General features: G+C 31.0%; 1 protein-coding gene across 1 annotated transcript; it reads left to right on the top strand.

The window, feature by feature from the left end:
- The first annotated feature begins 2,455 nt into the window (after nt 1–2,455).
- Nucleotides 2,456–3,449, top strand: LOC135952659 (putative mediator of RNA polymerase II transcription subunit 12). Its single transcript, XM_065502674.1, has 2 exons — nt 2,456–2,569; nt 2,635–3,449. The coding sequence occupies exon 2, from the start codon at nt 2,677–2,679 to the stop codon at nt 3,364–3,366; it is 690 nt and encodes a 229-aa protein (XP_065358746.1). The 5' UTR covers nt 2,456–2,569; nt 2,635–2,676; the 3' UTR covers nt 3,367–3,449.
- Nucleotides 3,450–14,492: the final 11,043 nt, after the last annotated feature.

Below are 14,492 nucleotides of genomic sequence, written 5' to 3'. Positions count from 1 at the left end.
TCTGTGTTGAATTTTATGTGTATCCCAACATTTGTAAGAGATTTATGCTCGTTAAAGTGATTTTCGGATGGAGGCCTTATATGGGAACTATGACTAATTACGGATCGATCGCCATTTAATTAATTCACGTTATTTATGTCTATATGAATGTTATTTGTGTTGAATTATATATGTATACCAACATTTTTAAGAGATTTTTGCTCGTTAAAGTGATTTTCGGAAGCGGGCCTTATATGGGGGCTATGACTAATTATGGACCGATCATCATAAAATTAGGTTGTATTATTTATGTCTATTTAAAAGTTGTCTGTGTTGAATTTTATGTGTATACCACCATTTGTAAGAGATTTATGCTGGTTAAAGTGATTTTCGGAAGCGGGCCTTATATGAGAGCTATGACTAATTATGGACTGATCATCATAAAATTAGGTCGTGTCATTTATGTTTATATGAAAGTCATTTGTGTTGAATTTTATATGTATATCAACATTTTTAAGAGATTTATGCTCGTTAAAGTGATTTTCGGAAGCGGGTCTTATATGGGAGCTATGAATAATTATGGACCGATCACAATAAAATGAATGAATGACATGAATGCCGTATATATAAAACATATTTGGATCAAAATTTGTGGATATACATATATAAATTAATCATTTATGACCGATAAAGTAAAATTTCGGGAGGACATTTGTATGGGGGCTAGGCGAAATAATGGACCGATTTCTGCCAGTTTCAATATGTACCAAATTTTATCGAAATATCATCAAAATTGCGACCTGTACTCTGCGCACAAGGTTTACATGGACAGCCAGACGGACGGACGGACATCGTTTAATCGACTCAGTAAGTCGATCGGTATACTTTAAGGTGGGTGCTAGACTAATATTTTTGGGCGTTACAAACATCTGCACAAACGCATTATACCCTCCCCACTATGGTGGTGTAGGGTATAATTATGCAAGTATGTGTGAAAATAATAGGAATTAAGAGAAAAGTTTGATCACTCACCAACTGATAATACTCAACATTTACTATATAACAAGTTGTGTTTGGATGACGTAGCGGCAGGCCTCTTCCAACATGTGCATTTGTTGTTCTATTAAATCGAAAAATGTTTCATACTACTTGCATATATACCTATATTAAGGCATTTTTATAAAATTAATTTTAGGGTGATACTAAATTAGAGTTTCATTTTTATGCATACCACACTTATTTACTTATAAAGAAACTTACAATTATAGAAAGAAATTCTTAATTAGGGTTAGAAAATTATGCAATATACTGTGATAAAAAAATGTAATTAGCAACTGTGATATTCCTTTATAATTCGGACAAATGTGTAATTTTTCGATTCTAAGCATTAATTTAAGTTTTAAATTTTAACTTTTCTTATTTAATTTTTAAATTGTGATACAAAAATTTATTTAGCAACTGTGATATTATTTTTTCATTCGGGCAAATGGGCAATTTTCTTAGATTTGAAGTATTAATTTAAGTTTTTTATACCCTCCATTATTATTGTTCTCCTAAGCAGTTTGGTATTGAAAATCGGCAAAATCTGTTCAGTGGAACCAGTATTATGAACCAAAATGTGAGACAACTTGATAATTTTAAAATAGTTTTTATTATTTGTGCAAATATATTGCAGATATTACCATTAAATTTTACACATGTTATTTTTATGTTAAAGCGACTAACTCTGGCAAAAATTATAAGAATCGGTCCATGATGTCTCCTAGCCCCCATACAAATTTCAGGAAAAATAAGTTTCGTGCTTAAAAAAATCACAACACCAAATTCGGCCCATATTTGACCATAGCCCCCATATAGACCAAAATCGCTGTACCCAATTTTATGAAGATCAGCCCACAATTGGTTATAGCTCCCATATAAGGACCACTTCCGAAAAACACATTAACCTACATAAATATATAAAAAATATGAATATCAACACAAAATTTTACACAGATCCGTAATTTATATTTAGAAATCATACTATAGAATTTTGTAAATATCGGTCCATATTTGACCATAGCTCCCATAAAAGGTCCACTCCCGAAAATCACTAAAATCCTCATAAATTTCTTACAAATTATCAGTTATCAGGTTGAAATTCGAAACAAACACATATAAAGTTTTGTTACTAACACATATTTAGACTTAGGTACTTTTTCACTAACTCATATATAGAGTTAGGTACTGCTGTCAAAGAGTTGGACTACTCGTTATACATTGGTATGTACATTGTACATATGTGTAACAGAAATGTTCACTACGTCTGAATAATAAAAGTTTATTTTCTGTTCGTTGATCTGTTCCTGTCCCATATAAATTGTTAGCTACCTACTTCAACAAATTTTTATATAAATAACTGAAAATAAATTTATACTAATTCAGTTGAATAGACCGTTTCAAAAAGAAACAACTCAAAATGAGCTTAAGCTTTTTTCGTCACTTAATAGTTGTGTTAGTTTTAATTCTTCAAATAAACAAAATCCATTCCGCTGGAAAATTCTATACAACAACTGAAAACAAACATTATTATGTAGAAGACGATGAAAAGGTTGGTTTTTTAGAATTTCCGATCTATTAATTGCCAAATTTTACTTTTGCATATCAATGTTTCAGTATTCGTGGTACGATAGTCTAATTGAATGCCTGAAACTAAATATGACACTGACTGCAATTGAGTCGGACACGGAACAACAGGCATTAGTACCAATATTAAACGGTTCAAAATTGTGGTTGGGTGGTTTAATGGTACCAAATACCCGTCACTTTGTATGGATATCGACAGGAAAACCATTTCAATATACCAATTGGTTTCAGGGAAATCCAGATTTCATAAATAATTGTGTTTTAAGTGGTTTGGATATAGACAATGATATACGTTGTACATTTCCTTATGGATACATTTGCGAGCAACCCCAACACCCCCAGATTGTAACAGAGACGGATGAACGAAAACTACAAGAAGACATCGTACAACTTAATGAGAACTTAAGAATAGAAATTCAAGAGCGTCAAAATTTACAGCAAGAACTAAAAAAACAAAAGGAGTTAGCGCAAAATCTGCAAGAGCGACTACAACAAATTAATGACACTAAACTAGAGATGCAGGAAAAAAAAGTGAATCTGCAGCAGGAACTACAAAAACTGGTACAAGAATTAGTAAATGGTGAACAGAATTTACAGCAAGTCTCACAAAAACCAAAAGACAGTCAACATCTAACTGAGCAGCAGTTACAGCATCACAAAGAATATGAGGCAAAACAGCAAAATGACGAGAAAAATAAAAGTTATTTGAATCTTTTTTTTTCAAATATACAAAATGCATATTTCTTTCAAAATTCACGTTAAAAGTAACTCATTTAAACACAAAAGATTTACATATTATTATCAACGCGATAATAACATGTGTTGTGTGTAATTTCTATTATTCTTTCAAAGTAAACCAACAAAATTAATGTGTATTTTGATTCATAAGAAAAATATATGATGCAATAAAATAAACCAAAAAAAAAACAAGTAAGAGAGCTATATTCGGCTGTGCCGAATCTTAAATACCCTTCACCAAATTATACTTTAAAATAATTTGTTTTAAATATTTTTAGGTAAACAAAATTTAATTTTTTTTAAAAAAAGTTTTTTCCAAATTTTTTTAAAATTTTTTTTTTTTAATTTTTTTTTTTTTTTTTTTGGAAAAAAAATGTATGACAAAACAATTTTTTGATGAAAAAAAAATTCGGGTAAAAAAATATTTATCCCGATTTTGACCCATTGTAGGTCCAACTTACTATAGCCTTATCTACATCGTTGCTATGGATTTTGAAATATCTATCATTTGATTTCCATATTGTCTATATTAATGTCTTAGTAATCCAGATATATGTAGGTCAAAAATAGGTCAGAAAATTGATTTCAACAGACAGACGAACAGACAGACGGACATGGCTTAATCGACTCCGCTATCTATAAGGATCCAGAATATATATACTTTATAGGGTAAGAAATGAAAAATGTAGAAATTACAAACGTAATGACAAACTTATATATACCCTTCTCACGAAGGTGAAGGGTATACAAATATATTAATTCATATAATTAAGACAGTTATCATCGGCTGTGCTGAATGGTTGTCACAAACATATATTTGTTTACTGTAACCATATATATGGTTGATACAATCATGTGAATCGTAAATTAACCATACTATGGTTACCACAATCATGTAAATAGTTACCGTAACAATAATATTGTTAAAAAACTTGTAACAACGTTGAAATGGTTACAGTAAACATGCACAACTATATTTTTTCTGAGTTGATATGTATTTACTAGGGTTTGCATTTGAATAATGATCGTTCGATTCGTCAAATTTTCACCCCCTCTAACTCAGAGAGATCTTGACCGATCTTTTTGAAAAAGTTTGTCTGACTTACTATCCAATAGGACTAATTTTTATGCTTCTGACGATCGATCATTAAAACATGTGTTTTTTTACCCAATATCAAAATGAAAGATTAAAAAAATAAAATCACATAAACGTTTACACAAATGAATGCAAATATAGTAATTCCCCAAAGCTCTAGATAATTTTACACAAACCATCTAACAATTTATTTGAATGCAACATGAAGAACATGGAAAAACAAATGGAAATTTAATTAAAATTTTATAAAACGAACAAAATAGAAAATACGTTCGACAAGAAAACACTTATAAAATTACTTGGCTACAACATGAACACACAAAGAAATAGAAGAAAGCAAAAAATATTAAACGGAACCGAAAACTCAATTTCATAAATTTTCATTACACTTTTTATACCCTCCTATGGTGGTGGAATGAGGGTATATATAAGTTTGTCATTCCGTGTGTAACATTGAGAAATATTCATCTGAGACCCAACAAAGTATATATAGTATTGATCCTTATAAAATTCTAAGTCGATTGAGCACATGTTTTTGGTTATTTCCGAAAATATATTGCAGATAATACCATAAAATTTTACACTCGTTATTTTTATGATAAAAGGACTAAGTCTGTTGAAAATTATAAGAATCGGTCCATGATTTCTCCTAGCCCCCATACAAATTTCTTCCCGAAATATGGAGCTATGGTATATAAATGCCTACAGAATTGCAGTTTGCATACCAAATTCAGCAAAAATATGTTTCGTGCTAAAAGAAATCACAACACTAAATTTTTCATGGATCGGTCCATATTTGACCATAGCCCCATCTAAAGTTCACATCCGGAAATCACTTAAACACGCATAAATATCTTATAAATATCGCTATTGAGTTGAAATTGGACACAACTAATACCCATGTATACCGAAATCTCTGTATCGAATGTTATGAAGATCGGTCCATAATTGGTTATAGGTCCCATATAGGGACTACTTCCGAAAAACATTAACCTGCATAAATATCTAAAAAATATAATTATCAAACCAAAATTTTACGCAGATACGTAATTTATATTATTAAATCATACGATAGGATTTTGTGAATATTGGTCCATATTTCACCATAGCTCCCATATAAGGTCCACTTCCGAAAATCAGTTAAGTACTCATAAATGTCTTATAGATATATTTATCATGCTAAAATTCGACACAAATTATACTCATATACATATAAATGACTGTACCGAATTTTATGAAGATTAACCCATAATTGGTCATAGCTACCATATACGGACCATTTCCGAAAAACACACTAACCTGCATAAGTTTGTAAAACATATCGATATCAAAATGAAATTATACACAGATTAGTAATTTATATCCAGTAATCATTCTACTTGATTTTGTGAATTTCGGTCCATATTTGACCGTAGCTCCCATATAAGGTCCACTCCCGAAAATCACTAAAATGCTCATAAATACTTACAAAATATAGTTATCAAGTTGAAATTCGAAACAAAAAGTTACAATATATATAAAAACCGCTGTATTGGACATAACCCCAAATAAGAACCAATTCCGAAAATCACATTAACCCACACAAATATCCAAATAAAAATCAATACTGAACCAAAATTTTATACCGATCAATAATATGTACCCACTTGCGATAATAACTACAATACCCATAAAACTATTGTATACCCTTTTTATACCCTTCACCATCGTGAGAAGGGTATTTATAAGTTTGTCATTCCGTTTGTAATTTCTACATTTTCCATTTCCGACCCTATAAAGTATATATATTCTGGATCCTTATAGATAGCGGAGTCGATTAAGCCATGTCCGTGTGTCTGTCAGTTGAAATCAATTTTCTGAAGACCCCAGATATCTTCGGGATCCAAAACTTCAATAATTCTGTCAGACATGCTTTCGAGAAGTTTGCTATTTAAAATCAGCAAAATCGGTCCATAAATAACGGAGATATGAGCAAAAAACCGGGACAACCTCGATTTTTGACCTATTTTTGATCTATATCTGGATTACTAAGTCATTAATATAGACAATATGGATATCTAATGATAGATATTTCAAAGTCCATTGCAACGATGTAGATAAGTCTATAGTAAGTTGGACCTACAATGGGTCAAAATCAGGAAAAATATTTTTTAACCCGAATTTTTTTTTCATCCAAAAATTTTTTTTGTCACAAAATTTTAAAAAAAAAAAAAAAAATTTAAAAACTAAAAAAAATTTTAAAAAATTTGGAAAAAACTTTTATAAAAAAAAATTTAAAAACAATTAAAAAAAAATTAAATTTTGTTTACCTAGAAATATTTAAAAAAAAATTATTTTAAAGTATAATTTGGTGAAGGGTATATAAGATTCGGCACAGCCGAATATAGCTCTCTTACTTGTTTTTTTAGGTATGAATACACATAACTTTTGACTCAGTAAAGGTTTTTAAACAGTATTTTTCACGATTATTTATAAATTTGTTTTTACTTCGAAAAAAGTTACCACAGGAAAATCGGGAAAGAATTGGATCAGCTATTAGCAAAAAAGCAGACCAAGGTAGGTAAAAACATAAAATTATACTTTTCAAATGCGAATAACTCGTAAACTAAAACAGATAGATCTCGTCTAGTAGATTCCATATATATAAAAATCTTTTAAATCGGATAGCAAACAAAAATTTGGCATCATTTTTAATTTTTGATATAACCTAGGTGCTTAGTTTGGGGTATTGTGGCTCGGCGGCCCCATGATGTTATAAGCCCAAAATCAAAACCTAAATTTACTATAGCCGTTTAAATTTTTATTAAAATCGGTCTGTTGGTTTAGAAATTACAGATTTATTTCCACTTTTTTTCTCAAATCCCCCGCTGTGTATCGCTTGGAAAATTTTTATTCCCAAATATTCTCAAACACACAATTACCTCCGGCCACTTTTAAGGGAACTAGGGAAACATTTTGCCCTATGATTTTCGCCATACTTTACAGTATAATTTCAGAGTACTTAGGATTTCAGCATTGATTGCTCAAACAGTATTCCGGGGGATCATTTGTATGGGGTCTAGGTGAAATCATGGACCGATATTAACCATTTTCACAACAAACTTTATCAACTTTATTTCTGGAAAATTTCAGCCAGCTAGCTCCAACAGACAGACGGAGGAACATAGCCAGATCGTCTTAGAATATCATAAGGACCCAGAATATATACAATTTTGTGGGTCTGCTATAAATATTTCGATGTGTTACAAACGAAATGACAAAATCAATACACCCCCCATCTTGTTTGATGGAGAGTATAAAAATTGTTGTTAAAACTAAAAAAATATTTCTGACTAAAATTACCAATATTCCTTGCGCAACTCTGCGTGGTATGCCACAATATCTATATTAGCATTTAACAAATCGACGGCATTTATCCAAAATGGTTTATCTGCAGATTTTGTAAAATATGAGTTTTTGATGCCAAACTATTCCCTATGATGCACTTTTCCTATGGTATGAATTTCAGATCAAAATGTTGATTTGTTTCCGACTTATTCACATTTTTTGTTTGGTTTAAAAAAGAAGACAAAATGGTTTATCTACAATGTATTTGCGAGAATTTTATAGCAGTCGTATATTAAAAATCTGTCATTTATTATAAGCAACTCTTTCAGGTTCACAATTTCACAGTATATAATCTTTCATTGCATCAGTGCACTAATTATTGGTGGACCGAAACTAACGGTGATCTTTCAGCATAATACTGCACCATCTTAAGACACACTGCCTAAAGGATGATTTGCCTATAGTTATTTATACCGATTATTGCGGATACCAAAATCGGAACCATTTTCTCGCAAATGCCTTGTCTAATTTCTCAATAGAAAACAAAAAAATTATTGAGCAAAAATATTTTGAAAATGGACACACTCAAATGGAATGGGATGCAAAAATTAAAAAAAGTGATCATATCAATGAAAAGTGTAATAGTTGGTGGCAAAAAAAATAAGCAAAGCGTTTGATACCGAATACTTAAGGTAGTGTCACACATAACAAGTATTTACTCAACAAAGCGCAACCACTTTTATTAGCACAAATTTGTTTGACGTGTTTAATCAAGAAAAGGAGCTCACAGATCGAGTTAATTCGTTAATAACTTGCCAAATAAGCGTTTAATCAAGAAAAGGAGCTCGATCTGTGATCACTCATATTTCTGAACAAAAATCGAATTTTTTATATAAAAACTCACAATATATAAATTCGTTAATAACTTGGTCAATAAGCGTTTAATCAAGAAAAGTAGCTCGATCTGTGATCACTCATATTGTTGGCCGAAAATCGATCTTTTTATATAAAAACTCAAAATATCTAAATTCGCGAATAACTTGTCCAATAAGCGTTTAATCAAGAAAAGGAGCTCGATCTGTGATCACTCATATTTCTGGCCGAAAATCGATCTTTTGATATAAAAACTTACAATATCTAAATTCGCTAATAACTTGGACGATAAGCGTTTAATCAAGAAAAGTAGCTCGATCTGTGATCACTCATATTTCTGGCCGAAAATCGATCTTTTGATATAAAAACTTACAATATCTAAATTCGTTAATAACTTGGCCGATAAGCGTTTAATCAAGAAAAGTAGCTCGATCTGTGATCACTCATATTTCTGGCCAAAAATCGATATTTTTATATAAAAACTCACAATATCTAAATTCGCTAATAACTTGGCCAATAATCGTTTAATCAAGAAAGGTAGCTCGATCTGTGATCACTCATATATCAGACCAAAATTCGATTACTTATATAACAACTCAAAATATGTACATTGATTTACATGTATTCGGTTGTTGCAAGTCTTAGGTTTTTGACAACAGACTTTTGTCTCTCAGTAACGCTTCTATGTATATACCCATTTCAAACTGCTTCTCACAAATTCACAAGCATATTTATACCCTACACCACCATAGTGGGGAGGGTATTATGCGTTTGTGCAGATGTTTGTAACGCCCAAAAATATTAGTCTAACACCCAACTTAGAATCACTTTCTGAGTCGATTAAGATAAGATATTTCAATCAAATTTGGTACATATTATTTTTTCGTCCCAAGGACCAAGCCTATTGAAACTGGCTGAAATCGGTCCATTATTTCACCTAGCCCCCATACAAATGTCCTTCCGAAATTGGACTTTATCGGTCATAAATGTTTAATTTATATATGTATCTCCACAAATTCCGCTCCAAATAAGTTTTATATACACAAAATTCATGTCACCAAATTTCGTTACGATCGGTCCATAATTAGTCATAGCTCCCATATAGACCCGCTTCCGAAAATCACTTTAACGTGCATAAATCGCTTAAAAATTTTGGTAAACACACAAAATTCAACATAGTTAACTTTATTATAGACATAAATCACACGACCTAATTTCATGGTGATCGGTCCATAATTGGTCATAGCCCCCATATAAGGCCCACTTCCAAAAATCACTCAAAAATATAAATTATTGAAATTTTAAAAGAAAAATTTTTTTTGCTCTTTTACTTAGTGTAGGGTATTATATGGTCGGGCTTGACCGACCATACTTAATTGCTTGTTTTTAATTTGGACAGAACAACGTCTGTCAGGTCAGCTAGTTTAAAATAAATGTAATTTATTTAATAAATAATAATAAAAATCCTAACATTAACCATACAGATAATTATTTGGAGTATCTTCTTCTATTTTTCTTAATCCTAAAATTATTTAAAACTGAAAAACAATAGTATTTAAACTTAAAATTTTACTTCATACTAATTAAATTTTTTTCAAACAAAATGGTTCATCTACTCATTTTAATATTTACATCGTTATTCGTAAAAATACGAATAACGGGTTTTATTTTATAATTTATTTTAGGGAATTAGTAGAAAATCGATTTGTTAAATACTCACCAGTTAGGGAATTAAAGTGTTTTTTGGTTCTCCTAAACAATCAGGATTTTGCAGTTAAACCATTTTGGATACATGCCTTCGAAATGCTACATTAAGTCATAATCATAATTCATAGTTTTAGTGCGGCAATTTTTCTAATGGATGGAAATGGAATTTAAACAGTAATAGTCTTTAACTCATACCGTTGCCACAGTTGCAAACACCAAAGGAATTCCAAGTCAAAAGAAGCGTCACATACAAAATACCTGCAGCACATGGTGGAGAAAGGTGTTCAATTTACAACCGCTTAAAATGAAATACATTCCTAATACCCTCTAACACCTACACACAGTATCGTAAATGCATTACAGGATTAGACTGATCCGATAAAATGAATTGGTGGACTACATAATATATCCTTAACTTTTTAGGATAGTTCAAAAAATTTCTTTGAAAACAAAGTTTAAAACATGAAATTGGAGTTATGGAAATGGCTTGCAGCATTTCTTCGTACAATCCGTTCAATCCTGGATGACCCTAATAGTCATGTTAGAAGGATACAGTTCTATTGTTGCCGTTGCTGATGTTGGGATTGCATGACATTAGCAGGCGTTTTCTATATCTGGCGTTGAAAATTCATAGTTATACATATATGTACAACTAGTTTAAGCCCTTAAATAACCTAATGAATGGTAAAACTCTACCATCAGGGAAAAATAACATGCAATGATTGTAGAAATTAGGTTTATTTGTCAGCCGGCCAAAATCACACTGGACTTAGATCATGTAATTGACGAGTCCTGAACACAACAAAATTGCGAAGTTGGAAATAGATTGATTTATATTTTCATTTACAACATCGTGCAACAGTCATTTGTACACATGGACAAAATCGATACATATGTATGTACGAGAAGGTAATGATCATTCATAGTTACACTACACACAGGCAAATCCCGGTATAACGAACGATATGTTGTCAGGTCCATTCGTTAAATTGAAAAATTCGTTATATCGAGATGTTTTAATAAAGCCTTCATTGTAAGGGATTTCGATTCTGAAAGTGATTCAACCTGTAGAAAATTAAACTCAGGGACAAACATTTAAAAAAACACCGATTTTGAAGATTCCAGATTCCACTTAATTTGTGTAAAGATAATTTACAGGAAAAACTTAGTCGCTATAAAATGTTTGTTTTTATCTTCTTCAAAATACATGTTGAGAATTTTGTTATTCCATATTTCATTCATCTAAATTTTTAGTTTTTCGTTCAATGAATTATAGCCTGTTTCACAATATCGAGTTAAAAATTTCGTTCGCATTCTAAGCGGAAGAAATCTGATTTTGGATTCCCTCAATTCATGTTTATGTGAACGAATCAGTTTTCTTTCGCTTAGAATGCGAACGAAATCTTTCATTCTATATTGTGAAAACAAGCAATTAAAACCACTATACAAAAAATTACAGCACCTATTATTAAAGAAAGTAACCATTGAAAACGGTACTGTAACGACTTATTTTCTTATTTTTACATTCTTTACTACTTTTGTTTTTTATACTTTTTGTTCGTTATATTGAGCGTACAATTTTCGAAATATTCGCTATATAAGGTTGTCAATGTTAAAAATTTGGTCGTTTGTTTGATTTTGTTTGTTTTTTCTCATCATTCGTTATATCGAGCATACAATTTTTAAAACGTTCAATGTTGCGAATCTGACCGTGCGTTAAATCGGATTTTCGTAAAAGTGAGATTCGTTATACCGGGATTTGCCTGTACTCAGTTTCCTGGATCTAGTCAGATATTGTCTTTAAAATTTCAACGGATAAACAATTTCAAAAAAAACAAGTAAATTTTTAATTTTTTTTTTTTTTTTTAAAATTTATTACATAAAAATTTTTTGATGAAAAAAAAATTCGGGTTAAAAAATATTTTTCCCGATTTTGACCCATTGTAGGTCCAACTTACTATAGCCTTATCTACATCGTTGCAATGGACTTTGAAATATCTATCATTAGATATCCATATTGTCTATATTAATGACGTAGTAATTCAGGTATAGATCAAAAATAGGTCAAAAATTGAGGTTGTCCCGGTTTTTTGCTCATATCTCCGTTATTTATGGACCGATTTTGCTGATTTTAAATAGCAAACTTCTTGAAAGCATATCTGACAGAATTATTGAAGATTTGGATCCCGAAGATATCTGGGGTCTTCAGAAAATTGATTTCAACAGACAGACGGACAGACGGACATGGCTTAATCGACTCCGCTATATATAAGGATCCAGAATATATATACTTTATAGGGTCGGAAATGAAAAATGTAGAAATTACAAACGGAATGACAAACTTATATATACCCTTCTCACGAAGGTGAAGGGTATAATAACATGATAATCTAACAAGTTCAGCAGTCTTAAACAAGTAAGAAGTATAGTCTACCCGACCATATGATACCCTACACCGAGTATAAGAGTTTTCTTCAAAAAATTATATGGGAGCTATAGTAATTATGGATTGATCGTTATAAAATTTGATGACATGATTTTTATATACATAGATGAACATTTTTATACCCTTCACCTTCGTGAGAAGTTATATACATATGTATATAAGTTTGTCATTCCGTTTGTAATTTCCACAATATAATTTTCCGACCCTATAAAGTATATATATTCTGGATCCTTATAGATAGCGGAGTCGATTAAGCCATGTCCGTATGTCTGTCCGTCTGTTTGTTGAAATCAATTTTCTGAAGACCCCAGATATCTTCAGGATCTAAGTCTTTTATAATTCTGTCAGACTTGCTTTCGAGAAGTTTGCTATTTAAAATCAGCAAAATCGGTCCACAAATGGCTGAGATATGAGGAAAAAACCAGGACAACCTCGATTTTTGACCTATTTTTGACCTATATCTGGATTACTAAGTCATTAATATAGACAATATGGATATCTAATAGTAGATATTTCAAAGACCTTTGTAATGGCGTATATAAAACCTTAGTAAGTTGGACCTACAATGGGTCAAAATCGGAAAAAATATTTTTTAACCCAATTTTTTTTTTCACCAAAAGTTTTTTTCGCTAATATTAAAAAAAATTGAAAAACAAAAAATTATAATTAAAAAATTAAAAAAAACAATTCGAAAAATTTTTATTTACAAAAAATGAAGAAACTGAAATAAAACAAGTAAGAGTGCTATATTCGGCTATGCCGAATCTTATATACCCTTCACCTTTGTTGTGGATGCATTATTATTTTTATAATTAGTATATATGTATGTACATTGCCCACTTTCAGCGTACAGCATCCTAAATTTATCAAGAACACAAAAAACAACAACAACGCCAAACGAAACAAAACACCAAAAGAAAAAACAAAAACAAAATACGCAAGGCAATGAAACCAACACACATCCAAACATACGTTTAATTGTATAAAAAACAACAACAACGCCAAAAGAAACAAAATACGCAAAGCATGCACATTCAAACATACGATTTGTTGATTTTTTGTCAAAAAAACCAACACACAACCAAACAAAAGTTTAGTTGTATAAAAAACAACAACAACGCCAAAAGAAACAAAACACAAAAAAAAACAAAATACGCAAAGCATGCACATCCAAAAACATACGTTTTGTTGCTTTTTTGTCAAAAAAACCAACACACAACCAAACAAACGTTTAGTTGTATAAAAAACAACAACAACGCCAAAAGAAACAAAACACAAAAAAAAAACAAAATACACAAAGCTTGTATACCCAAGCATACGTTTTGTTGTTTTTTTGTCAAAGCATGCAATACATTGTGTTTTTTGATGAAATTTTCAGAGGTTGTCTCGGATTTTTGCTCATATCTCCGTTATTTATGGACGGATTTTGCTGATTTTAAATAGCAAAATTCTCGAAAGTATGTCTGACAGAATTGTTGAAGATTTGGATCCCGGAGATATCTGGGGCCTTCAGAAAATTGATTTCAACAGACAGACAGACAGACGGACAGACAGACAGACAGACAGACAGACAGACAGACAGACGGACATGGCTTAATCGACTCCTCTATCTATAAGGATCCAGAATATATATACTTTATAGGGTCGGAAATGAAAAATGTAGAAATTACAAACGGAATGACAAACTTATATATACCCTTC

Source organism: Calliphora vicina, chromosome 2, assembly GCF_958450345.1.
Source record: "Calliphora vicina chromosome 2, idCalVici1.1, whole genome shotgun sequence".
NCBI lineage: Eukaryota > Metazoa > Arthropoda > Insecta > Diptera > Calliphoridae > Calliphora > Calliphora vicina.
The sequence above is the reverse complement of the archived record's forward strand: the minus strand, read 5'-3'. Positions and strand labels throughout refer to the sequence as shown.

Excerpts from the sequence above, each read along its gene's own strand:
- LOC135952659 (XM_065502674.1), top strand. The coding sequence starts at position 2,677 with ATGACACTGACTGCAATTGAGTCGGACACGGAACAACAGGCATTAGTA.